Below are 27,072 nucleotides of genomic sequence, written 5' to 3'. Positions count from 1 at the left end.
CAAACAAAAACAAAGACCCTTTCTCTATTTTGCTGATATTTAAAATTGCACATATGTAGTGTTTTTTGGTATGTGTCTGAAAAAGTTTAGGAGACAATAATATTGATCATAACACCATCCTCAAAAGCAGTACCTCAAAGTAAATTTTCACTTTTTAGAAAAAGCTTTAGGATAGTGTAGTTCTTAACCAATGGTAAATGATAAACTAATTAGTCTTCACTCAATTTAGCAGTCCACACAGTTTATTCAGCAATAGAACAGAAGAGAACTTCCATCATGACAGACATAAGGCAGATACAGGGCAGATCTCTGGGGTACATTCTTTAAGCAGACTAACAGTGACTTTTTAACATGTGGCAGGCATGATTTGTTGCATACATAATTCCTTACTTCTTCCTTCCTAAAAGAGCCCTGATTTTATTAGGGGAGACAATGTGTCCTACTCAGGCAGTGCAACTCCATTCCCCTCTGCCAGGTTTCCCAGGCTCCTTTGTGAATCAAAGATGTAAGGAAAAATCCTTGCTGTAATGAGATGTAAGAAAAAATCTGTGAGGGACTTTTGAAAGATCTTCTTCCCAAATAAAAGACACAGACTTGAAAGGAGAAAGCTTTTTGCTCCTTACTTCCAGCCTTTGATTGGGATTGAAATGTCTGGAGCAGCAACAAGCTACATTGTACTCGGTGAGAACTATGAGGACAAAAAGCCAATATGCTAAAGATCCCGGAGGGGAAGGACAGAAAGAACCTGAGGCCTTGAGAACATTGTGGAGTTGCTACACAAGCACTGGATTATCTACAATCTTAAGTGGAATTTTTAAATTGTTCAGTGGCCTCTGCGATGTTTTCAACTGCATTTTCTAAGTTTCTTAACCTGAACTCTAGTTTCATGATTCTTATGAACAAGTGAAGGCCAGAATGAGGCCAATGTCAGGTAAGACCTTCTTAGTTCTAAGAAAAATGCTTCCCCTAAACTGTTCATAATATATATGCAGTCAAGCTGGATAACTCCTTTTGTCACCTATCTCCTAGGACAGGTACTTTTCCATTGCCAGGGGAGGACATTCTAAGTTCAGTCACCACAAAGACAGGATAGTCTTTGCTTATGTAGAGCCAGGGAGGTGTAGACAGAGGCATTTCTGCATGTTTTTATTGTCACCTATATAGGTGCTGCCTGACTGAATGTGATTTCTCTGACAGTGACCAGTTATCGATAATGTCATAGCCACACTGAGGATGAGCTAAATAGAGCCAATGATGAATAAATGGTTATATATGAATAAATTTTTTATATATATATATATAATTATCACTGATTAATATTTAAGAGGTGGAATTTAGAACAATATAGTTTATTATTAAAATGTCTAGCTGTTTTACTGGAATAATCTAGAATTCAGCTACAAGGATGCTTTCCCACAAAAGTTATCACTAGAATATAATGAAATTACACACAGTATGGGGCTTCTCCTCCAGGACTACCGTGTCATAATAATGTCAATAATTAGGCTGTGGAGATTTTTAGGAGTAAACTAATTCCAAAACATAGGAAATATGGATTAGTCAGGTTCTAGATGAACAATCTGGCTTGGAATACTGATTAAATTCATGCTGAAGAAGAGATGCACAGACCCTGGAAGCAGATCCAACAACAATTTAAGCAGTTTCCCAGAGTAGTGACGGTCTGGATCAGATATAGAAAGGAGTCATCTTTCCATCTTCCTTGGGCTACTAGTACAAAACCCTCTAGAGTCTCCATGATTTTGACTGTTTCAGAAGTTATTTGCTTTGGCCAAGTTTTTTGTTCAAGGTTTTGTCTGTTCTGGTCAGGATTAACTGTAATGCAGGGTTAAAACCAGCAACTCTAGAGTCATGTATCCTTTTTCTAACCAGTGGAGGACCCAGAAGAAATGGGTGGCAAGCTTTTTCAAAGGTCCACCTGGTAAGATTTTGGGGAGCCCACTCAAGTGGGAAAGACCAAGGAAGAACAAGGCTTCTATTAGCAGGATTATCAGGATAACACTCAGGGCAATAATCAGCTCTGTTAATACGGTCTAAGAATACTTGGTAACATTCATTCTCAACCAGTTCAGTTTGGTACAACCAATGGCCTAGTTCTAAACTAGGGAACCACTGCTGACCACAGTCAGGGCAATGTGAATTATCTGAGAACATTGGGACCTAGAGAGACAACACAGAAAGCAATGTAACTGTAAGAGGCAACAATGATAAAGAGAGACACCCAAACAACCAGTCCTATTACAGGTTTGGTTTAGCACTTTCTCAGTCCAACCACCATTACTTGGAGAGGGTAAAATTTGGCTTGCACCTCCGTGCAATTCTTCAAGATTTCGTTGTCTATTTTTCACTCACTTTCAACCCAGTCTCTGAACTCAGGGACTGATCCAGTCTATGTTATCAGTCACTTACTAGCAGCACAGATCTCAGAATAGCTCCTTTAAATCCCAGCTTCTCAAGAAAAGATAGGGTCCTAGTCTATGTTAATTGTTTTTTCTTGTGTGTTATCAGCTGGTGGTATCATGCAGAGGCATCTGGCTTACTCTGCTTTGCTGGTAAGTTATTATGTCTGCTTGGTGAAACAGAGGAGCTGACAGGTCCAGTGGGTCTTTGGTGGGCGCTGGCACTCTTGCCGTTGTAATGCACGTACCCAAGTCTTAAGGCCTTGGCACTTTATAGCGATGTAGAGGGGTCAGGAAAACCTGGCAGAGTCCTCTTGAGCGTGGATCCAATGAAGTCTTTCTTGGGAGGACCTTAATCAGGACCCAGTCACAGGGAAGTAGCTGCTGTTGAGTTGGTTGAAGGGTCTGGGAATGCTTCACATACCTGTAAATAATAAAACTTCAGACGACTCATATGGGCTTTGAGTTGCTCACAGTATTATTAGAAACATGCATTTGGAAATCATTTGGGTCAGTCAAAGTGGATGAGAATTGTCTCATGGGTTTCCCCATAACAACTTCATACGGGTTCAAACCAATTTATCTGTTGGGAGTTATTCTTATGCTTGATTGGGCAACAGGGAGGATTTTGGTTCATTTAAGGCTTGTACTAGCTTAATTTTTTTTTAGGACTATATATTTCTTTTTCCTACTCCTTTTGCACTTTGGAAATAATAAGGTCTGTATAATCATGTTTAATGTGGTAAAACTTTGAGATTTCTTGTCTCTCTTCTGTGAAATGAGTGCCGTATATATAGTTCTCCCATAATGGGTGGGATAACATTAACAATGGTGACAGCCTTCTAAAACAGATTTCAATCCATGCAGGGAAAAGCTTACAAAATTATTAGATAATATTCTTAATAACTAACCATAGGAAGTTGGATGAAATCCTTTTGAAGGCTGAAAAAGAAACCACAAGGGACATGTCTCATTGCCCACATCTGCCTGTATAGGCTCATATGCATTTTAAGTTTAAGAAGGCAATTAAGGCACAGTCCTGAGCTATTCTTGGAAAATATATAGTAAATCAGTTGGAATTTACAGATGCTTTCATCATCTTTGTACTCCTTCATGACACTGAATGTAACAAGTAAACAAGGTAGGGTAGAGCAGGATGCATGGAACAACTAGACAGGCACCTAGGGAGCGCCACAGATTACCAGAGCACAATATACAGTCTGCCTTTCTCCAGTGTTTTTTTTTGTGAATTCTGAGGCCTGATCCTGTGAAAGCACTAAGGGACACTGGGGAAGATGTGAGTGTTAAAACTGTATGAAGATATAGCCTGGGGCTTCCCTGGTGGCGCAGTGGTTGAGAGTCCGCCTGCCAATGCAGGGGATACGGGTTCGTGCCCCGGTCCGGGAAGATCCCACATGCCGTGGAGCGGCTGGGCCTGTGAGCCATGGCCGCTGGGCCTGCGTGTCCGGAACCTGTGCTCCGCAACGGGAGAGGCCACAACAGTGAGAGGCCCGCGTACCACCAAAAAAAAAAAAAAAGATATAGCCTGAAAAGCAGAGGGAGTTATACCCTTAGCTGTGATCAGCCAAAGCATTTTCCTTACAGACTATCAATAGCAGCCGTGATTCTCAGATTTTAAAATGGCAACTTTTTAAAAAAATTTATTTATTTATTTATTTATTTATGGCTGTGTTGGCTCTTCGTTTCTGTGCAAGGGCTTTCTCTAGTTGCAGCAAGCGGGGGCCACTCTTCATCGTGGTGTGCAGGCCTCTCACTATCGCGGCCTCTCCCGTTGCGGAGCATAGGCTCCAGACACGCAGGCTCAGTAATTGTGGCTCACGGGGCTAGTTGCTCTGCGGCATGTGGGATCCTCCCAGACCAGGGCTCGAACCCGTGTCCCCTGCACTGGCAGGCAGATTCTCAACCACTGCGCCACCAGGGAAGCCCTAAAATGGCAACTTTAAAAGACAACTGAAGAGCAGCCTCTGCCAGTGCTGCAACCTGGGGCCAGTAGTTTGATGGGAGCCACGGATGGGGTGGGATAGAATCAGTGTAGATACACTGATGTGTTTTTTGAGGTTAGGTGACAAAGTATGCATGAAGATTACCAATTCAGCTCCTCAGGCAGAGTGAACAGAAAGTAGGGTTCCTGACCTTTGTGGTGACAACATAGGGCATAACAGATTTCCCTGAGGGTCTACTGTCAAGAGCCACTACAATAAAAGTTTGTTGTTGAACTGGGAAGTCTTGGGTGTCTAGTACATGAAACAAATAGATGATGAATAAAATCCACATGATTGTGGGGTTTATCACAGAAGTTAGTAGTAAAGTTATATGACTAAGTCTGACATTGAAAAGGTATAGAATTTTGGGTTTTTAGAAAGAAAAGGGGAAATTCAATTAAAACCACAACAAGATACTATATTTCACATCCACCAGACTGGCAAAAATTAACAAGTTTGACAATGTGGGCTCTATATACTCTAGGCAAGACTACCCTCCCCTCGAACTCCACATCTCTGTTGGCTAAAGCTCCATTCCCTAAGCTCCAAATGCTCAGAATGAAGGATGGCCTTCCCCCAACCTTCATTTCTCCATCTTCAAGAGTTAAGCAAGCACTAGAGCTCCAAGTATTCCTGAATCAAGAGCAATCTAGTGTTCCATATGTTCCGGACAAGACCACCCATCCCCTCATCCTCCAAGCCACAATGGGCAAGAGGGGAGTCAAAACAGGGCTCCAAAGCACTAAATGCTCAGAATAAGATCACCTATTACCAGCCTCCTAACTCGTTCCTTCCTGAAAATACTCCTGGCAAGATTCTCGAACTACCCCGCCCCCCCTCACCCTCACAAGCTTCACTACCATTATCTGCTTGAAAGCCTGAGGACCAACCAATCTCATCATACCTGTACCTCTTTTCATGTCAATCACCACATGGAGCCCAGGGCTTCCTGGTTATACTTCATCCTCTTATAGTCTCTAATCCCCATATGGCTCTGAGAGCAGTGAGATAATATCCCCTTCTCTTCTTTACTTTTTATCCCCCCATAAAACATGTACCATTTTGATATTAAATATTTTAGCTATGTGTCTCTACTAAAACCTAAACTCCAAGAGTAGGGTGTTTTGTTTTTATTTACTGCTGTACATACCCAATAAACATTTCTTGAATGAATAAATAACGAGACTACAGAGTAATTTGAATCCTCATACCCTAACACTAGGAGCATAAATTAGCATAACCACTTTTGGGATTAATTTGGCATTATCAAGTAAAGCTGAGGATGTGCATTTCCTGTAACTCAGTAATTCCACTCTCAGGTAACTACCCTAGAGAAAATTACACGTTTATTTAAAAACATGAATAAAAATATTCATGGTAGTTCTTTGTATAACAGCAAAATAACAACCAAAATGCCCAAGACAGTAGAATGTATTAAAAAAATTGAGGTAGTCCCACACAGACATAGATGAAACTCAAGAATATAATATTTAGCTGAAATATAAAGAGCAAGTAGCAGAAGAATACACACATACTCTCTTATACAGTTTCCATTTACATAAAGTTTCAATATATTGCTTAGGAATAAATATGCAATAAAGCTAAAAAGAAAAGGATAAGTACAAGGATAATTATTACCTTTGATGGGATAGGGAAGGGAATGGGATTGGGGAAGGCATACAGAGTATTTCAAAGATAATTGTAAACATTTTTTCTTTGAATGGTTGGAGGTACAAGAATGCATCATAAATCATAATAGTTTACATAACCTCTAGTCAATGTTTTATTTTTTTTCTACTTCTGTCTTCATTTTTACTTTTTTTAACTTTTAATTTTTATTGGAGTACAGGTGATTTACGATGTGTTAGTTTCAGGTGTACAGCAAAGTGGATCAGTTATACATCTACATATATCCACTCTTTTTTAGATTCTTTTCCCAAATAGATCATTACAGAGTACTGAATAGAGCTAGTACTCTTAGTATTAGTTAGTACTCTAATACAGTAGGTTCTTATTAGTTATCTATTTTATATATAGTAGTGTGTATATGTTAATCCCAATCTCTATTCAATATTTTATAATTAAAAAAAGAAGAGTAGAGTGGAAAATAGCAGTGGGCTAGAAAAAGAGATTAATAGGCAAAACCAACTGTCACACTGTGGACAAGACGACCAGGAGCAGTTACTCTGCTCAGAGGCAAAATGGGTGACTGAGGAAAACAGGAGTCCTACAGAAAGACACGGATCTTTGTTTTTCTCATAATATTGGAAGCAACTATCTCTTCATGGAAATAAAGTAACAGAAAATACATTGTAAATCAACTATACTTCAATTTAAAAAAATCTCTATGGAAAGAAAAAAGAAATAAGGTAAAAGAGGCCTACCTAATGTTAACTAATGGAATTAATTTTTCCATTAGGCTACCTAATGGAAAAGAGAGTTTATCTTGGCATACTCCATAAAGGCATGCATCTGTGTACAGGACTTTCTTTTTTTCATATGGTGCCTTTGTGCAAATTAGAAAAAAAGTACCCTCCTTACAGGCAAGACGAAGCCCAAAGAACCTCACTTGGCCAGATATTCAACAGAAAAACTCCATCACTGAAATAATAATACTTTTTTTTTTTTGGCCACGCACGGAGCGGGATATTAGTTGGGATCTTAGTTCCCAACCAAGGATTGAACCTGCACCCCCTACAGTGGAAGTGCAGAGTCTTAACCACTGGACCACCAGGGAAGTCCCCAAGATAATAATACTTAATAACAATAGCTAATACTTATTGAGTGTCACTATCTGTTTTAATACATGTAATACATTTTACATGTATTAACTCATGTAACTCTTACAATAATCCACTCTATAGTTAAAGAAACAGAGAGGTTGAGCAACTGGCCCAGAGTCACACAGGTCTTTGTAGAGAAATCAGTATTTGAATTCAAGAAGATTGGTTCCAGAGCCTATACTCTTAACCACTATAAGATACTGCCTTTCTGAAGCAGTGACTGTTGAGTTTTAGAAAACCCTTTCAAAAGCTATTTGCAAAGCTACAGGATACTCTTCAATTGTGTGTATTATATTAAAGTGGGGGTGGGAGAAACTGTCTCCCATAATTTTCCACTTTCACACACAAAAATCCAGGATACATTTCAGGGAGTCCTAAATCCCCTGAAATTACATATAAAATTTTTTATGTACACATGTGCATTTTTTTCTGGAAAGAGAGTACAGCTGATCCTTGAACAACGTGGGGGTTAGGGGTGCCAACCCTCAAGTAATCAAAAATCTGCATGTAACTTACAGTCAGCCCTACGTATATGCAGTTCCTCTGTAGCCATCGTTCTGCATCCTCAGATTCAATCAACCACAGACGATGTAGTACTGAAATATTTATTGTTGAAAAAAATCTGCATGTAAGTGGACCCACACAATTCAAACTGTGTTGTTCAAAGGTCAACTGTACACACTTTTAGATTCCCAAAGGAATCTGAAATGTTTCAGAACCATTGAGCATGAATGGTTCCTAATCATTTTACCATCAAAGGCAATTTTTATTCCTGGCACCCCCCTCCCCAGATCTCAATGTGGAAGGATCCCTGAACAACTACCATTCTTGTAATAACTTTGTTTTTCTCATTTTATTAATTAGACATGTAGATCTGCCAATCAGAACTTCTAATAAAAACAAGAAAAAAAACTAGTGTTAATAGCCCTGATTTAGAAATTTTCAATATTTTAAATTACAGATAATATTCAAAATGCCTATAACATAAAGTCAGAGAGATTTCAGCTATTCTGGATTTGTTTCCTTCCTCAACTCCATTAGCTTAAGTCAAAAGTGGTTGATTTGGGGCTTCCCTGGTGGTGCAGTGGTTGAGAGTCCGCCTGCCGATGCAGGGGACACGGGTTCATGCCCCGGTCCGGGAAGATCCCACATGCCGCGGAGCGGCTGGGCCCGTGAGCCATGGCCGCTGAGCCTGCGCGTCCGGAGCCTCTGCTCCGCGCAACGGGAGAGGCCACTAAAAAAAGTGGTTGATTTGAGGTAAATGTATGATTACCACTAGGCTTGTAGAAATGCAAAAAATACCTTGGGAACCACCATTACTCAACTGATTATTGTTTAAGTTATTGAGGAAATCACCATGTACTAGGCCCAATGCCAAATACTATACATACAGAGAGAAAAATCTTACAGAGCTTCCAGATGTCCAGGGAATCCAGATTGGAACCAATGCTTTAGGTAAAGGCTAAGGGCTTTTCGATGGATATAAAAAGATTGCCTGTAGAGATCACAGGAAGTTCAGGAAGGCCCACAGAAGTTGGAATGTCCTTATCTTCAAGCGAACCTTACAGCCAACAACAGTGGGCAAAAAACAAATTTAAAGGGCTTCCCTACCACATAAATGCTATATAGTCATCTTTCAGTATCAGCAGGGGATTCGTTCCAGGACCACCCACAGATACCAAAATGCACGGACCAGAGGGACACTCAAGTCCCTTATATAAAATGGCATAGTATCTGCATATAACCCACGCACATCCTGCTGTATACTTTAAATCATCTCAAGATTACTTATAATACCTAATATAATGTAAATGCTATGTAAATAGCTGCCAGAGCACAGCAAGTTCAAGTTTTGTTTTTTGGAACTTTCTGAATTTTTTTTCACAAATATTTTCTATCAGATTTTTTTTTTCTTTTTGGCTGCATTGTGTGGCTTGTGGGATCTTAGTTCCCCAGCCAGAAACTGACCCTGGGCCTTGGCATTGAAAGTGCCAAGTCCTAAGCACTGCACCAACAGGGAACTTCCCAGATCAGACTTTTTGTGTATGAGAACTAAAGTAAATTTAAGATTCTTCCTGTAGATTAGAGGAAAATTTAGAAAATAAGCACTTTAACATCAAAACAGAAAATGCAGTTCTATTTAAACCAGTGAAATTTACACTACTAATGATGGCAGCTTAATACATATTAAATAATTATCATCTCTAAATATTGAGTCTGTATCATTCTTCACCATTTCCTGAATGGATGTTAGTAAGCTAGCTCAAGTCTGCCTCTGATAAACAAAAATTCTCGTTCTTTTTATTTATTTATTTATAATATTTATTTATTTATTTGGTTGCAATGGGTCTTCGTTGTGACAGGTGGTCTCCTTAGTTGTGGCATGCATGTGGTATCTGGTTCCCTGACCAGGGATTGAACCTGGGCCCCCTGCATTGGGAGCTTGGAGTCCTATCCACTGTGCTAGCAGGGAAGTCCCTCTTGTTCTTTTTAGTGATAGGATAATATGTTTCAGATTGAGTCAGGACTGGGATGACTTCTCCAGGCAAATATATCACTTAAACTTCAGCCTCGGGCTTCCCTGGTGGCGCAGTGGTTGAGAGTCTGCCTGCTAATGCAGGGGACGTGGGTTCGAGTCCTGGTCTGGGAAGTCCACATGCCACGGAGCAACTGGACCCGTGAGCCACAACTACTGAGCCTGCGCATCTGGAGCCTGTGCTCCGCAACAAGAGAGGCCACAACAGTGAGAGGCCTGCGCACCGCGATGAAGAGTGGACCCCACTCGCCACAACTAGAGAAAGCCCTCACACAGAAACAAAGACCCAACACAGCCAAAGATAAATAAATAAATAAATAAAATGTGACACCTTTAAAAAAAAAAAAAAAAACTTCAGCCTCAGCCAAGTCCTCATATGATATATAAAATCAAAAGAACAGACACATAGAAAAAATATAAATGCTCTAAATTTTCTTGCATATCCATTTTAAATATTTTCTCCCATGGAATAATTTATTCTAACAATACTCAATAATCAAAACTATTATTTGTATGAGACAGCTTCTCTGACAAGTTTCATACAGAAAGTGAAATCTCAGGAGCTTCATATTTCATTAACTAGTTCTGAATTTAGATGTTGGGAGATTAAGGAGTATGAAAAAAAAGAATCACTCTTCTTTTTAAGTTCACATAATCTAAAATAATTCTTTGCTTAAAATATATTATGAAAATACAGGCTCCTGAAAAAAGTTTTCAGCCCGTTTTGTGAGGAACTACTTTTAATTTGGCAAAGTCTTGAGATCACAGAGAGAAGGCACAATCTTCAACACTGTTTAGCACACACATTGTTCCCTCTTATGAAAATAGATAAGCCAAACAAAAAATATGATCTTGAGTCACCCAGGAGTTGATAAACAGGGAACTCCCTGGCAGTCCAGTGGTTAGGACTCCGAGATCTCACTGGCAAGGACCTGGGTTCAATCCCTGGTTGGGGAACTAAAATCCCACAAGCCTTGCGGCACAGCCAAAAAAAAAAAAAAAAGGAACTGACAAGCATAACAGGTGTGTGTGTGTGCATTGCTGGCATTCCATAAAGGGGAACAACTGGTTTAGAAATTTACTGGTGCATTTCAATCTACTTTGCCCTAATGGACAAAAGTCCATGGTTCAAATTCTATCTACAGTGTCAATTTAAAACACCAGCAGCCAAACCTTTAAAGTTAATATGCAGTTTTCAACAGTGAGACCTAGTGCTAAGGTTAGGTATTTATATACTTGTACCAGCTATTTGTGTCTGTGTTGAAAACTAAGTATCTAAGTCTTGCCCACGCCTCTGCGCCATATCCATTGTCATAATATGCCAGGATTATTATTTTCAAGATTTTCCACTCATTTCCCAGTGTTTTCACTAAATAGTACTTATTTCATATTTTTGAAAGGGAGGTTGAGAAAGTACTAAAAACTAGAAACAAAAAGCACTCCACTTACTTTCTTAGGGAACTGTTTCTTATATAGAGACTGGATGCCTGGAGCAGTTCAGATATAAATTTTTTCTGATAGAAAGTCTTCCTTTCCTTCTTACCCTTCTTACTCCCTCCCAACTCCCTTGATTTGTATTTCAGGTTTAGGCTGACCCACGCAGAGGCAAAAAGCAACACACAAAGATCAAAGAGTTTGCTACGATTTCCAACAGTGGGTGGCATAACTGATTCCCAGTTTTAGCTCAACTCCTCTAATCAGCTTTAGTATCTACAGGAAGCCAGCACATTTTTATTAAACGTTTTATTTTGAACTAATTTTAAACTTGTAGAAAAGTTGCAAAAATAGTGCAGAGAGTTCCTTATACCCTTTACCCAGTTTCTCCTAAAGTCAACATCTCATAAAATACAGTTACAAAACCAAGAAATTAACATTGGTACAAGTGAATTAACTAAACTATAGACTGCTCGAATTTTACCTGTTTCTCCACTAATGTCCCTTTTCTGTTCCATAGTCCAATCTGGGATCCCCCACTGCATTTAGCTGTCAATTCTCCCGAGTCTCCAATCTGTGACAGTTTCTGTCTCTAATTATCTTTTGTGACTTTTCCTGGTCTTTGTGACCTTGACACTTTTGAAAAGTACTGGCCAGTTATTTTGTAGAGTGTCCCTCAATGTGTGAGTAGAAAGATAAAGAGTTTATGCATTTTTGGCAAGAATAACACCACAGAAATGATGTTGAGTCCTTCTAAGTGCATCACATCACTGGGGTCATGATGTCTGTATGTCTTATTACTGGTGATGTTAACCTCAGTCAGCTGGTTAACACAGTATCGCCCTTGTCAAGTTACTATTTTTCCTTTGTAGCTAATAATTATATTGGGGAGATACTTTGAGACTATGCAAATACCCTGATTTTCCTCAAAATTTCACCTACCAGTATTATAGGTAGATTTTTTTTTTTTTTTTTTTTTTTTTTTGCGGTACGCGGGCCTCTCACTGTTGTGGCCTCTCCCGTTGCGGAGCACAGGCTCCGGACGCGCAGGCCCAGCGGCCATGGCTCACGGGCCCAGCCGCTCCGCGGCATATGGGATCCTCCCAGACCGGGGCACGAACCCGTATCCCCTGCATCGGCAGGCGGACTCTTAACCACTGCGCCACCAGGGAGGCCCTATAGGTAGATTTTATCTGCAATAATTACTATGCAGCTGTTTGTCTAATAGTGATTTTGTTTCCTTTTTACCATGTTTACTCATTGGAATTCTTCTCTAAGAAAGAGCTGTCCCTTCTTGAATCCTATTTATTTATCAACGATGTCAGTATGGACTCATGGCCACTTACTTTATTCTATGGGTTAAAATCCAGTACTACCATTACTCATTTTATTACTCAGGTTGTTCCAACGTTGGCCATCAAGCTCCTTCAAGTTGCTCCTGTGTCCTTTCAACAAGCTCCCAAACCTTTTTGAGCATTTACTTAATTTCAAGCACCACAAGATGTTCCAGGCTCACCTTGTATTTTCCCTGACTCAGACCTGGAATCAAGTACTTCTCAAAAAAAAAAAAAATCCTAGTTCCTTTTCTCAGAGGATAGTGTTTAAAAACGAGAGCTGGGTGCTCATTGCTACTGGGGTTTCACCATCGGGTCAACAATTTGGACACCCCCCACTATTATTTGTTTCCTTACTAAACTCATTAGCTGGAAATCATTAGCATCACCTGGGAACCTATTAGAACTGCAAACTCTTGGGCCCCACCCTAGACCTACCAGACTAGAATCTTTGAGGGTCTGGTGCAGGAATTTGTTTTAACAGGCTCACCAGATGATTCTGATGCTTCCTATAAAATTTAAGAAACACTTAGGAAACACTGCTTTAATGAAGAAGAGTTAGCTTTCCATCACTATAAACCCTATGTTTACTATGTTTACCCCTAATAAAAAAAGGGAAAATTTACTTTTTTTTGGAAAATTTACTCTTAATAACTTGTGCATAAATTATATTTTTACTGCCACAAGTAATAAAACTATAGGTTAATGCCTCATCTGTTAAGGCACTGAACACTTCCCTACTCTTTGTTTTCCTCCAAAATTTTTTTTACATGTGGTGGTCATGGTAGTTATAAAGTACAAATACTGTTACTCTTATACAAAGAAGTTTAAGTCAGCCTGCAGGACCATCTCCTGCCTACATATATGACTCAAAATCCATATAGTGAATCTATAAATATGAAATCCTCACAGCACAGTCCTCTAAAGTCAGACTGCCTAGGCCTGAATGACTGCTCCAGCACCTGACTTTGTGAACTCTGCCCTATTTCCCTGGTTTTCTTAACCACAAAATGGAATAACTACCCAGATGAAAGAAGCATTATGAGGGTTAAAGTGATAATGTGCAGCACTTACCGCTATGGGGGCACAAAAGAAGTCTCAGGATGTGTTTATTATTATTTGAACTGTTAAGTAAAAGTGCAACTAGACGTTTTATTTTTCGGAATGGGGAAAGCAAGTAGAGACTGTGCTAAAGGAAAGTTCTGCTGTTTCGTCACTAGTAGATCAAAATAAAGGCAGAACCAGAGAGCTCTATTTATATAATTAAAACAAACCCCTCAGAAGTTTACAAATTAATGTTTTAAATTTGCCTTTTGGCAAAATGTTATTATATTTACATTATGTACACCCATGATCAAGGGCTAAAGGAGAGTATATAAAAATAAAAACAATTTGATTTGCTCAGGTAGTGGAATTATTGGTGAATTTTCTTCCTTTCTATTTTTATTATCAAAACCATGTGCCACTTCCTTTAATATTAGTAAAGAAGAAAGTAGTCAAATTAGTAATAACTGTTTCCACTTATTGAGTCCTTAAACCCATTTAATATTCCAAATAACCCTATGACTCTCCACTTTAAAGATGAGGTAATGGGCTCAGAGAGATGAAGCAACCTGCCCAAGCCACAAAGTGACAGAACAGGAACTCAAACTCAGCTCTGACTCCAAAGTCTATGCTCATAACCAATGTTGGAGACAGCTTTCTTTATTCACAAATGCTTGATTTGCTGTGCAAAACTTACGATAAAGTATAATCACTATATTGACTTATCTCTTGTGGGACACAGTAGTCATTATAAAATATAGACTATTAATGAAATTTTAACACAATTAAAATTCTAAATGAAAAATGAAAAACAGCATAAAGCAGACAAGGCTTCTCTGAGCAAACTTTCCTTCAGGAAATTCAAGTGGCACTTCAGAGAAATGTGGATTTCCATGGTATACAGTTTAAAATTACCTCCTACACAAAAATAAATTACATACAGGATGCTATACATTATTTAAATACCCAATAATCCTCAAATAATTAGCTAAATTCTTGTTACTTTATTTGTTAATTATAGAAGCTCTCAGGCTAGTATTATCTCTACACTAGGAAGAAAAACAAGTGAAGTAGAGCTTAAATGAGTCACTTATGGTTATGATAAACCAGCAGTAAAACTGGTAATCAAGTTCTGGGCTCTGCATTCAGCATAATAAGCATTACTCAGGAGAGACTCCCAAAGTTTTCACAGCAAATGTCAGTTTTTCAAACTGTTCTACTCCACACAAAGGCTTCCAGGAACATTTTTAGTTCCTCTACCAGTAAGTTCCTTTTCAAATTAAATTATTTCCCACTGACCATTTATATACTAATCCTGTGCTTGAAAAACAAAACTGATAAATATGGATAACAGCCACAGCCCTAATTCTTAACAAACAGAGACAAGGAAAGGATCTCTCATATAGATCCAAAATAAAACGTTTTAAAACCTAAAGACAGGTAAAACTGAAACTGTGTTGAATCAGATTAAGGTTAACTGATTTCTGTAACTGTGTATAAAGTCTAACAATTAAGCACTACTGATTAAGTAGAGAGTAAACTTTTTTGAAGGAAGGAAAAAGGGGTAAACTTTCTAGGGTATGAAATACAATTGGGAATACATATATAATATGTAATTAATTGGTAATTGCAGGGTCTTACTAAAACTTAAAACTTCGCTCTTTTTTAGCACCATTAAGGCTAAAAGGCAGGGGTGGCAAGTGAGGGATGGAGGGGGGTGGGGGTGGAACACGGACACTATCTTAGAAAGATTAAAAAGACGAATGATAGGATCCTGTTAAGCATGACGGTAAAGGGAGTAATCAACACCTGCACTGGTAGATTTCCCGTTTACATTTGAACCTTATAGGAATTCTGCTTCTCGTCTCAAAGTCCAAACCAAACATTTATTCCCACCTTATTCTGTTTAATGTTTATACGATTCTGTTTCTCTTTTTTCACTCCAAAACAAAAATATACCTCCAACCCGCTCCGTTTAAGGTTTTTGCGGTAAGGAGGTGGGGGTGGGGAAGGACCGTTTCTGAAAGATATTTAAAAAGAAGGTATCAGATCAAATATTAAAACATGGAAAAGTTGTATACAAATTTTACTTACAAATTCTAGCGGGGTTTTAAATCGTCGACTGTCAATGTCAGGAGAGCCCTTAGAGTGATCTTTCTGCTCCACAACGCTGAGCTGCACCCCTCGGACGCGGCGGAACAGAACGTCGTTCCGTCCCTGCCCACGTGACCGCGACCTCCGCGGGGAGGGTAGGCGCCCACGGAATGCTGGGACTGGTAGGCGCCGGCCCCTCCTCCCCGCAGGGGGCCAGCGGCCGAGCTGGAGGCTGGAGGCATGGTGAGTGCAGCGGCGGTTGGTAGAACCGCAAGCCTCCCCGCGTTCTCGGGCTGCTACCAGACCCGGAGGCAGGCGTCCCTGCAAGACCCTGGAGGACCCTAAGCCCTCATAAAGACCTAAAGTTCACAGGCTCGAGGAACCAATGGAACCAACACAGTGAGAGGTACTAGCCAATGATACTGGCAAGCACCAGTCAGACTTGACTTAGAAGCCGGCCTCTACCACTACGAGGTGCATGTCCTCAAACGAGTTGCTTAATCTAAGTCCGAGTTTGCTCTTGTCAAATGCAGACAACGCTACATACATAGTACCTCATAAGGTGGTTGTGAGTAAATGAGCTAATGTACATAACAGTGTCTACTAAACGACATTAGTAAATGATGAATAAAAAATACCTATTATCTTTTTTTTTAATATTTTTTATTAGTTTCTGCTTTATAACAAAGTGAATCAGTCATACATATACATCTGTTCCCACATCCCTTCCCTCATGCATCTCCCTCCCTCCTATTATCTTAATCTATTAATTTTATAAATGAAAATTGAGAGATGGAAAGCAATTTATGCAAGAACACATAATTGGTTAAGGGCAAAGTCAAGTAAGTCTAAAAGTCCTGTTCCTGACCTGCGCCAATTCAATACAACATAGAAGAAATCTACTCGCATAAATTTCACTTCCCCTTTCCTGATTTTTTCCCATAACACTCCTGACCAACACAGTATTGTACTTATTTTGATTTTTATCTGACTCCGATAGAATATAAAAGCCTAGAAGGCAGGGAGGTTTGTCTTTTGGTCTCTTCTTTTACTGCTGTATCCCCAGCACCTAGAACAGGGTTTGCCTAGTACATAGCACTAGCTCAATAATTTACTGGATTACTGATTCTTCATGTAACTGATTTTTTGGTGTCTTCACCTCTCAACCATCCTTTTTTTGGCAGAAGACATGGGATTTGGGAACATTCTTAGATGCTGTTTAATTGACTGCAATTTCTAATTCAACAAAGAATAAGTGGAAGACTATTATATTCTAGTCACTTCATTTCTAGACATTTTCATTTGTATTAACCATCTTTAAAATATTTTTTCTATCACTTGTGAGAATGGGGAATAAATGCAGCTAGCTACTGTGTCTTTACTTCCTCTTATTTAATATTTCAATCATCTTTTCCTTATTAAAAATAACAATGTTTCCTTTCTACTAAGATATAGTCCCAAAGTTATTTGTCTGATCAAAAGTGTGGATATTATGCACAATGAATTGATAAATGCTTTCTCAGTAAACAACAGGATTTCTGCTTACCCTAAACAAAAAAAACTCATGTATAAAAATTATCTTATTATTTTAAAATAAAATGTTTCATTAAAAATAGCTGCTTTAGGGCTTCCCTGGTGGCGCAGTGGTTGAGAGTCTGCCTGCTGATGCAGGGGACACGGGTTCGTGCCCCGGTCCGGGAAGATCCCACATGCCACGGAGCGGCTAGGCCTGTGAGCCATGGCCGCTGAGCCTGCGCGTCCGGAGCCTGTGCTCCGCAACGGGAGAGGCCACAACAGTGAGAGGCCCGCGTACCGCAAAAAAAAAAAAAAAAAAAAAAAAAAAAAAAAAGCTGCTTTATTTAGAAATCCGGTGTCAAGAACGTTAGATTTCTAGACTTAGGCCTAATAGCTAGGTCCTTAAATTGCCAGTCATTTAACCTGAATTATAATTTTTTGTATATCTGTCTTCCCTAGTATATGGCAAATTCCCTCAGGGTAAAGAACACTCATTAATTTAATTCATATATTTATTAAGCATCTATTCTGTGTTTAATAAATATATGAATTAAATTGATGAGTATATTCTTTGTTGTAATCATTTCTTCTCTTGTTCTCTTTTGATTCACTGAATTCCTCTACATATCTCAAACTCCCAAAGTAATTGTTTAACATCTGGAGCTCATGCTTCCTCTCTTGGTATTGGCAGCCCAGCAATTCCCTTATAATATTAGCTGAGTCTGTCTCTGTTATGTCACCTCTTTTGGGCCACCCTTGTAGTTTGGAAAACATATACAGCAGAATATCTGGTTTGACAAGGGTTTACCTTTACCTCCCAGTTAGTGATGAAAGTTGGTATTTGTAAAGTTGCTAAGGTGTGGGAGGCACGTATGGCAGAGCTAGGATTATGTATCCTTATTACCTAAAGAGGGAAAATCCTAAGCAAATACATGTGTTAATGCTAAATTAAAGTTGCCGTTCCTCTGATTTTACTTCAAGCGTCTCATGATCTGTTTCTTTGAAAAACCATTCCTAAGCTCTTACAAGCATTTTAAATTACAAAATAACACATGTACTGAATATTCAATAATATATAGAACCTCCTGTCCTCTCTTTTTTAATATGTCCCCCAAAACTAAGTTTTACAATCTGTAACCAAGTTTCTATATAGTCACCTGTCCTGGTAACTGTTTTAAAGAGGCTCTTAATATATGCTGTTATGCATATTACTGTTCATAATATGAACTTTGTATATTAATACTATAAAGTTTTATATTCTTTAATAATTTCGTCTATTACAGAACTTTTACTATTATATGTTAATGAGTAATATAGTAGATACCTTATAAAGCATTAGTTAAATAAAAGCCAGGTATTAACCAAGTATCAACACTTTTCAGCATTTTGTCAGAAAAGACTAAGTCCCACGAATCTTCCAAATATACTATCTAACTCAGGCTGCCGAGGGAGAACATGCTTTTAATTTTCCCTTAAGACAAAAGATTTTTTTAAAAAGTAGCATCTCCCATGTTGCTATTCCTTCAGTTTCTTTGGCTATATTGTATACAGTAAAAAAAAAAAAAAGCTCAACTAAGTGAAGCTCCTAACAGGCAAAAACCTAGGTGATTCTCTAAAGCATGTAATTCCTCTTGTCTGTGGCCAAATTTTTGGACAATTAGTGAAAACATAGAACACTTTAAGATTTCATTAAATTGAAATCTGTGCCCAGTTTGGACAAATGAGTTGCTCAAAAACATTCTAAAGTGGTTTTAAATACATGAAAGAATAAACAAATACCTTCAAATTTTTCAGGCTCGTTCATTATAATTGCTATCCAAATTGCACCTTTTTAAATCTAGTCACTAAAATTAATTATAGAAAGCCGTCCAAGAAGTGTGTGTATATTTGAAGGCAAGATTAATCTTTTTTCAATAACTGTTCAGACTTTATACTAACTTAATTAACATTCCCTCAGTGTCTAAATTTGGTTAGATGTTTGCAGATTATCCACATCTGCAAATACGGTACACAGAGATGGAACATAGGCTTTTATCATGCTTATTCAGTAAACTAAACGCAGGAAAACCCTATATCAAATGCAGTATATCAAGTCATGCCCAGAATCAAAGTAAAAATAATGGATCACAAGTGAAAATTACAGTACCGTCATTAATTAAAGTATTTGTTCATTTCTCACCGTCCATAACACAGCACTAGCAAGCTTTCTGAACAGTGCTGCTGGACTAGAGCTTTTATACGAAACCAGGAATAAGACTGCTTGCTATGCGCATTTTGCAAATGTTAATCCACCCCAGTATGCCTGTAGATCCTATTTCGTACACTCAACGAGGGACTTAAAACCTAAAAAGTGGTTAAATGCCTTCCCAAGGACCTTGAAACTAAAATTTTCTCCAAGATGACACCTGCAAAAGTATCTTTATCATCACCCCGCTAAGGAACACTTGGAAAGGTAGGGCGGAGGCAGCAGTCGATCAAAGAGGCTGCGGGAAAACTGCGCAACAGCCTGGGCTTGAGGACTGAAACTTCCCCTCCACTCCGCCTTTCCCAGGGACTCGGTACTGGGGGACGGGCCGGACGTCTCCTGCGTGCCGGCAACAGTTGCCAGGAGCAGCGGGCTGAGTACCGGCACTCTGCCCAACCAGTGGTCTCTTCTCCGTCGTCCCCTCCTTCCCTCCCTGAAGGCCGAGGACAGCGACGTCCTCCTCCCTCTTCTCCTCCTCTTTGGTGCCTTCAGCCAGGAGGCGGGAGTGACCCGCGGCAGCTGACCCAGCACAGGCACTGCCTCTCCCACAGCCCTCAGAACACACGATGGGCCCAGAGGCGGGTTTGCAGCACAGCAGCGACGACGCAGGCGGCAGCCCCAGCGACTCTCAACTGCCTCCCTGACCATCGACACCACTGCCGAACACCCGAAAAGCCATCGCCACAAACGGCGGGAGACTCTACAGGCCCCCCAAAACACCTTCGCGATCGACTCAAGCTACGTCAACAACTATGGCAGGCGAGGGGTGGCGGGCGGAGCCGGAGAGGGAAGGATGGGGGCTGTACGTCACGCCCAGGGCTCCGTTACGGGACGGGAGGCCCCGGCTCGCCCCTCAAAATGGCGGCAGCAGTGACGCGCCTGCGTATGTAACTCCTACGCCGTCACGCCACGGCCGGCGGGAAGTGAGGTTCTCAGAAGAGCCGCCCGAAGTGTACGGCGACTTCGAGCCCCGGGCAACCAAAGAAAAGGCCCCGGTGGGAAGACAAATTCCGCTAGAAGAGTTCCGGCCCGATTCGGCGAAAGAGGAAGTGAGAGAACGCTCCTATTATTACCTTCGGTCTCGGAAGCGGAGGCAGCCGCGACTCCAGGAAGCCGAGGAGATGAACACGCGAAGAGCTACTCGCCTCCAGCATCAGCAGCACTCACAGCCGCCTCCGCTGCAGCCGTCTCCGGTTACGACCCGGAGAGGATTACGGGACTCCCATTCATCCGAAGGTGAGGCCGACGTAGGTAACAGTCTCAGCCCCGACCCAGGGAGGGAGTGCCGCGAGCGTGCGCGCGCAGAGGGTGTGTGCGCCTCGGCCGGGCGTGTGCCTTTCTGGACCTCACCCCCTCGGGGCTACTCCGCTTGGATGGGCGTCCGCCCCGACCGCTGGCGGGAAAGCGGCAGGGGCGGGGGCACTGGAAGGGAAGGCAGTCGTGCGGAGCTACCTGAGCAGAGCCGGGGAGCCGCGTGCATCCGTTTAGGGGTGTCAGGATTGCCTCTTTTCTGCAGGCTTGCACGTTGGGACGGCGAGTTAGGCGGCAGGCGGGATACTGAATCACTCCGGGCTCGGTTTCATATCGGTTCTCTTTGTCCTGCGGATGTTTCTACCAAAGCCACTTCCATTTCCTCCTTTAACTCTCAGAGGCCAGAAGTCCCTAGCTGAGAATTTTGGTTCTCATCTAACCTTCCAGTCTTTTTCCGTCACTACCCAGGTGGGGAGAGAGGGAGGGGAATTTTGTGAGTGGCCGTTTTGAGGACAAGTGTAGTTGATGAATTGATTTGAGACCCCTCCCAAATACTTAAACCGAAATGGGGTAAGGCAGTTATCCTGAACTTGAAGCTTCCCAGTGCCTGATAAACTTGAGCTGATCGCTCTTTCTAGAGTGTGATGGTCTCTGGCAAAAATTCGCATGTTGGGGACCGTCAGTGGTTAAGGAGTAGCCAGACAAAGCAAGACTCTTAATTAGTTTTCGTCTGAACGGGCCGCAAGGATACTGACAAGGTGATTGTATAGTTTTAGGAAAGTCACAGATGAATCAACTCCCTTAATCCATCCTCTCCCACCCTGCCCCCTCTCCCCCCATCTAACACTGAGTCACAGATGAAGTTTCATGTTGGCTCCCCGTAGGGCACCTATGATGTAAAATCAGGGGTTTTGAATCATAATGGGATTACATAGTTAGTGATAGACCTTTGATGGATTTGATGAAGAGGAGGTGGATTTTCAGTTTAGAGCAGAGTAATAGGCTGCACATTTACCGGCTAACACGTGAAGTGCTGACACATTGGAAGATGTGTTGATTTTGGAAACCATGTTAAAGATAATGTAAATTAGTATTGGGAGTAGCAATTCAAGACAGTCGAACCCATATATATGTTAGTTTTATCTCTCTTTTAAGATTGTCAACTTCTGAAGACAAAAACCCTACATATATATTTATGTATTTGAAGGACCACATTATACTTCCGTGCTTATGTTCATTCTGTATCTCCAATATCTGGAAGAATGCTTTAGAAGGCAAAAAATAGATATGTTAAATTGTATTGACTCTCCCACACAGGCTGGTGCAGTTGTATAAGCTAATTTTTTTAACACATAAAGGATATACTTCTATTTTAGTAAATCTGTAAGGATCTACATGGTTTTCATTCTTCTGCTTTAGCCCATCTTTTAAATTTTCTAAAGTAATGTAATTTTGTTGTAAAGCATCATTGGTGAATAGTTTATTTTTATATTGTCTTAAAGAGTAGTTCTGGCTAGTTAAATTCCTAAGTTTTGGTAAACCTAATAACACATTTCTGAAGGAATGAATTACTTGCATTTCTGTTTATATATTGCTGTTAATATACATAATCTCTACTCAGTTCACATATTCTGAATTTTAGAATTGTCGTATCTATTCTTTAGAGGATGAACCACCTTCACAAACTGTTTTAAGCCCAACCGTCTCAAAGAAAACTATCAGGAGAACACAGACTCCAGGTAAGAAGAGTGAGTTTATTGTTTTCCTTATGTGCCTGCTTTTTTTATGTATAGATTTTATAGCCTAGTCTATCAAGGGTCGCAGATCATACCTCATTCAACGTTTCAGTGAATCTTCTTTATAGGTTGTTTATTGAATTAAGCAATAGTAGCATGTGTCAAGAAAAGACAGGGCACATACTTGAGTACGTACTAAGTACCATATACTTTGTGTATGTTAATTCATTCACATAACTATGCAGGATAGATGTACCCATTTTTTGGTGAGAAAACTGGAGCTCAGAGTAGCTAACTTTTCTCTAAGAATACTTGCTATGTAACTGAGCCAAATTCAGACCCAGGTTTGTCTTCTCCAAAGCCCTTTCATTTGCCCCAAGTACCTCTCTGTCACTGTCCCGTGTAATAATTACTACTCAGTAAAGCTTGTTAAGTGTTGAATGAATGAATATGTCACACTACTTTCCATTTGAAATGGATTAAGGGCTTCCCTGGTGGCGCAGTGGTTAAGAATCCTCCTGCCAGTGCAGGGACACAGGTTTGAGCCCTGGTCTGGGAAGATCCCACATGCCGTGGAGCAACTAAGCCCGTGCGCCACAACTACTGAAGCCCGCGCACCTAGAGCCGGTGCTCCACAACAAGAGAAGCCACCGCAATGAGAAGCCCGCGCACCGCAACAGTGAGTAGCCCAGCTCGGTGCAACTAGAGAAAGCCCGCGCGCAGCAACGAAGACCCAATGCAGCCAAAAATAAATAAATAAAAGAAAATGGATTAAATGGTCTGCATTGTAAAATCATGACACAATATGGTCGATCTCAGTTTGATAATATATTTCATCAAATCTAAGATCTCATCAGTTGTAAGGTATACTGTCATTGTTTTATGTACCACCTAGGAGGAAGAAATGCTGCCAATTAAACTGTAATATGCCTTAGATTTTATGATACATCCCACTTTCAGAGATGTTAAAGTGTAAAAATATTTGCATCTTAGTACCAATGTAACATGACAATAGGGTACATTTGATACTCTACTTAATGTTTTAAAACCTGTTTAAACTATTTTGAAAAACAAGGGAAAGGATTAAGTTGTCATTAATTCGTAACATCCTTTGGTTTTTAGTTCCATTTATTTTCAGTTTGCTTTTTTTGATATTAGGAAAGTCCACAGCAATAAATGATTGTAGCTATTGAAACTGATCATCTCTGGCTTTTTATTTTTAAACCCAAATCCTGACTTCTTTCCTTACCCATTGCTTCTAATAAGATTATTCCTTATAATTTAAACTGTTCTGTTCTCAGTTTAGAATGAATAAATATCTGGTTCAAGTTCAGTTCCAAATAACACACCCTTTATGCTTAATTCCTTAAATAGCCTATGGTACTGTGTTAAGATTATAAACTACCTTAGAAAAATGCTTTGAGTGATAGGTGCTATAAACAGATTTTCCAGGCCATTTTTTTTTTAAGATTTATTTATTTATTTTTGGCTGCGTTGGGTCTTGATTGCTGTGCGTGGGCTTTCTCTAGTTGCAGTGAGCAGGGGCTACCCTTCGTTGCAGTGCGTGGGCTTCTTATCGCGGTGGCTTCTCGTTGCGGAGCATGGGCTCTAGGCACACAGGCTTCAGTAGTTGTGGCACGCAGGCTCAGTGGTTGTGGCTAGCGGGCTCTGGAGCACAGGCTCAGTAGTTGTGGCACATGGGCTTAGTTGCTCTGTGGCATGTGGGATCTTCCAGGACCAGGGCTCGAACCCGTGTCCCTTGCATTGGCAGGCAGATTCTTAACCACTCCGCCACCAGGGAAGTCCTTCTAGGCCATGTGGAAAAACCATATACTTGAAATTTTATTTACAGGAGATTTAATTTCATATCCCTTATACTGGGAGAAACAAAAATTTCTCATTTTTAAAATCTGCAGTAAATTTATAAAAATTATGGAGTTAAGTAAATTGATGTAATGAAGACTGTTGAGCACCAGCCTATAGACCATTATAAAACAATTATACAATAGAATGTCTCGTACAGTCTTTTGGAGTTCACATTAGGCCTGTATTTAAGGACTGCTGTTGAGGTACATGGCTGCATAATGTTGTGGAAAGAGCACTGGACCTTGGTTGAATTAGCTACTCACCTTGAACCTCAGGCCTTTATCTGTATGACTTACCCAGCCTAACTCACAAAGCCACTACAAAAATGATATAGTACTTGCCAAGTCAGTTTGTACACAGTAAAACATACAGATATAAGGTGGGGTTTTTCTCCTCACAGCACTTTATAGGAGATGTGAAGTTCATAAAAGTTTGCTTAAGCATTTCTTTTTTCTCAAGAAGCTCATGCTATAGTTGGTAATGGAAAAGACAAAACATTTCCCAGTATAGATGATAGATCGATGGAACTCATGCATGCATTACCTGGAATATATCGATATCATACTGTGCTACAATATAACTAGAAATAAGGGTATGTGCCTCTTTGGGAGACCTGAGATACTCGGGGTTCTCTTACTCTAAAAGGTGCTTTTAAAAATTATACTGCATCTAGCACTTGGCATCCTCCTGTATCATTCCTCTTAATAAAAGGAGAAAGAGTTTAGGGAAGTCATTAAATGAATGGTTATAAAGTCTTTCTAGCAGAGGAATTATTTAAACAGGAGTCAACTTTGATGGAAAACTGCTTTAAGTGCAAGTTTAAGGATAGGCCCTTCCTTGTTTGAGGGAATGTAAATTGGTGCAGTCACTATGGAAAACAGTTTGGAGGTTCCTTAAAAAAACTAAAAATAGAGTTGCCGTATGATCCTCCAATCCCACTCCTGGGCATATATCCAGAGAAAACTCTAATTCGAAAAGATACATGCACCCATATGTTCATAGCAGCACTGTTTACAGGAGCTAAGACATGGAAGCAACCTAAATGTCCATCAACAGCTGAATGGATAAAGAAGTGGTATGTGTATATGTATATGTGTACACACACACACACACACACACAGGAATACTACTCAGCCATTAAAAAGAATGAAATAATGCCGTTTGCAGCAACATGGAAGGACCTAGAGATTATCATACTAAGTGAAGCAAGACAGAAAGAGAAAGACAAATATATGATATCACTTATATGTGGAATCTAAAATATGATACAAATGAACTTATTTACAAAAAAGAAACAGATTCACAGACTTAGAAAACAAATTTATGGTTACCAAAGGGGGAAGGTGGGTGGAGGAAGGATAAATTAGGAGTTTGGGATTGGCAGATATAAACTATTATATATAAAATAGATAAACAACAAAGTCCTACTGTATAGCACAGGGAACTATATTCAGTATCCTATAAGAAACCATAATGGAAAAGAATATGAAAAAGAATATATATATATAACTGAATCACTTTGCTATACACCAGAAACTTAATACAACATTGTAAATTGACTATACATCAATTAAAAAAGAAAAAAGATAGTCCCTTCCTTCTTCTTGTAGAATCATAGACTTTCAATTTAACTTTGGTATTCAGAATTGTGCCATAATTGTATATAGGGCCAGTGGTGTGGTCTGAGAGAACTTTATCCAAAAATGTCCTTGAAAATAATGACCTAAAGCAAGGGGCCACTTTCTAAAACAACCTAGTAAAGAAAACTACATCATTTGTCATCCTGTTTTTGAAGTCGTGAAAAAATGTTGATTGTATTAGTTTAGAATAGGGATATGGTTTAAACTCTGCTTAATGTTTGAAGTTTCAGAATTGCGTTATTTTCACATTGAAATAGCCATTAGGTTGTTCAGTCAGTTCAGTCCACATATACCTATATAACTTCTTCTATGGGCAGGATCATTCCTTTCATGAAACTAATTTCATAATCTAAAAATACAGTAGGAAAATTTCATTTACTTTTCCTAAAGTTAAATATTTTTAACCGTTATGGTTTCTAGCTAAATAATTATAGTTAAATATTTTTAATACCTTCTATTTTGTCATGAACATTTGATTCTTTGTAGTTACAGCATTCATTCATTCTCCAGATATTATTGAGCACCTACTTTATACCAGTGCCCTTGCTAGAGCTTGGGGGTGCAGTGGTGAGCAAAAGCAGCAGACAAAGGAAGGAGATTGCTACTAAAGAAGGGTACTTGTTATTTTATTCTCTAATACTTCTCTGGGCTACTCTGTCTCCCTCAAGTATCTTACCTAGGGCTATATATATGGTAGAGCATATGAGAAAAGCTTAAATGAAAAGATGGGGACTGAAATAGTAATTGATGTCTATAGAGTAAGTTAAGTTTTAGGTTTTAATTAAACCTGAAAAGGATGGGAATACAGAGGAGAAAAAGAGGAAGGTAGTTGTAATAATAAGAGTAACAGACATGTACAAGATTTCTTTTTAAAGCTGCTTATATAAGTTCTAAATACCTGATATGTGAAATTCTAACAACTGATAATAGTTCATAGAATCTTAGAACTGGAAGATTTAGGGAAGACATCTACTCAGAGTTTCTATCAGTGTAGGTGTCCCTCTGTTAACATGTATCTGTGCATTGTTAATCATCTGCAGTGATGTGGAAATCACTTCCTCACTCTCCATTCTGTTTTGAAGACAACACATAATTTGGTTGTTTTTCGTTTTACTATTGAACTAAAAGCTACTTTGCTGTAACTTTCTCTTGATCTTAGTTCTGCGTTTTTGAG

At 39.7% G+C, this 27,072-nt stretch overlaps 3 protein-coding genes across 6 annotated transcripts in view; 1 reads left to right on the top strand and 2 right to left on the bottom strand.

Moving 5' to 3' along the window:
* LOC132484545 (torsin-1A-interacting protein 2-like) overlaps positions 1-20,668 on the bottom strand; it is a 42,197-nt gene extending 21,529 nt beyond the window's left edge. The window contains exon 1 of one of the 3 annotated variants that reach the window (XM_060091191.1): positions 20,479-20,668. The gene's annotated coding sequence lies outside the window, so the exon portion shown is untranslated. Of the gene's footprint in view, positions 1-2,665; positions 2,753-15,645; positions 15,736-20,478 lie in introns of those variants that run through there. The other 2 variants (XM_060091190.1, XM_060091189.1) reach the window with 2 other exon arrangements.
* Positions 233-2,671, bottom strand: LOC132484546 (torsin-1A-interacting protein 2). Its single transcript, XM_060091192.1, has one exon. It carries the CDS (start codon positions 2,170-2,172, stop codon positions 1,777-1,779), a length of 396 nt encoding a protein of 131 aa, XP_059947175.1. The 5' UTR covers positions 2,173-2,671; the 3' UTR covers positions 233-1,776.
* Positions 19,896-27,072, top strand: part of TOR1AIP1 (torsin 1A interacting protein 1) — a 46,722-nt gene continuing 39,545 nt past the window's right edge. Inside the window, exons 1-2 of one of the 2 annotated variants that reach the window (XM_060091186.1) lie at positions 19,896-20,641; positions 22,321-22,395. In XM_060091186.1, coding sequence (XP_059947169.1) covers positions 20,158-20,641; positions 22,321-22,395 — 559 coding nt within the window. In that variant the 5' untranslated portion in view covers positions 19,896-20,157. The remainder of the gene's footprint in view (positions 20,642-22,320; positions 22,396-27,072) is intronic. The other variant, XM_060091187.1, reaches the window with a different exon arrangement.

The sequence above is a fragment of the Mesoplodon densirostris genome, chromosome 2, assembly GCF_025265405.1.
Source record: "Mesoplodon densirostris isolate mMesDen1 chromosome 2, mMesDen1 primary haplotype, whole genome shotgun sequence".
NCBI classification, from domain to species: domain Eukaryota; kingdom Metazoa; phylum Chordata; class Mammalia; order Artiodactyla; family Ziphiidae; genus Mesoplodon; species Mesoplodon densirostris.
The sequence above is the reverse complement of the archived record's forward strand: the minus strand, read 5'-3'. Positions and strand labels throughout refer to the sequence as shown.

Excerpts from the sequence above, each read along its gene's own strand:
- LOC132484546 (XM_060091192.1), bottom strand. The coding sequence starts at position 2,172 with ATGTTCTCAGATAATTCACATTGCCCTGACTGTGGTCAGCAGTGGTTC.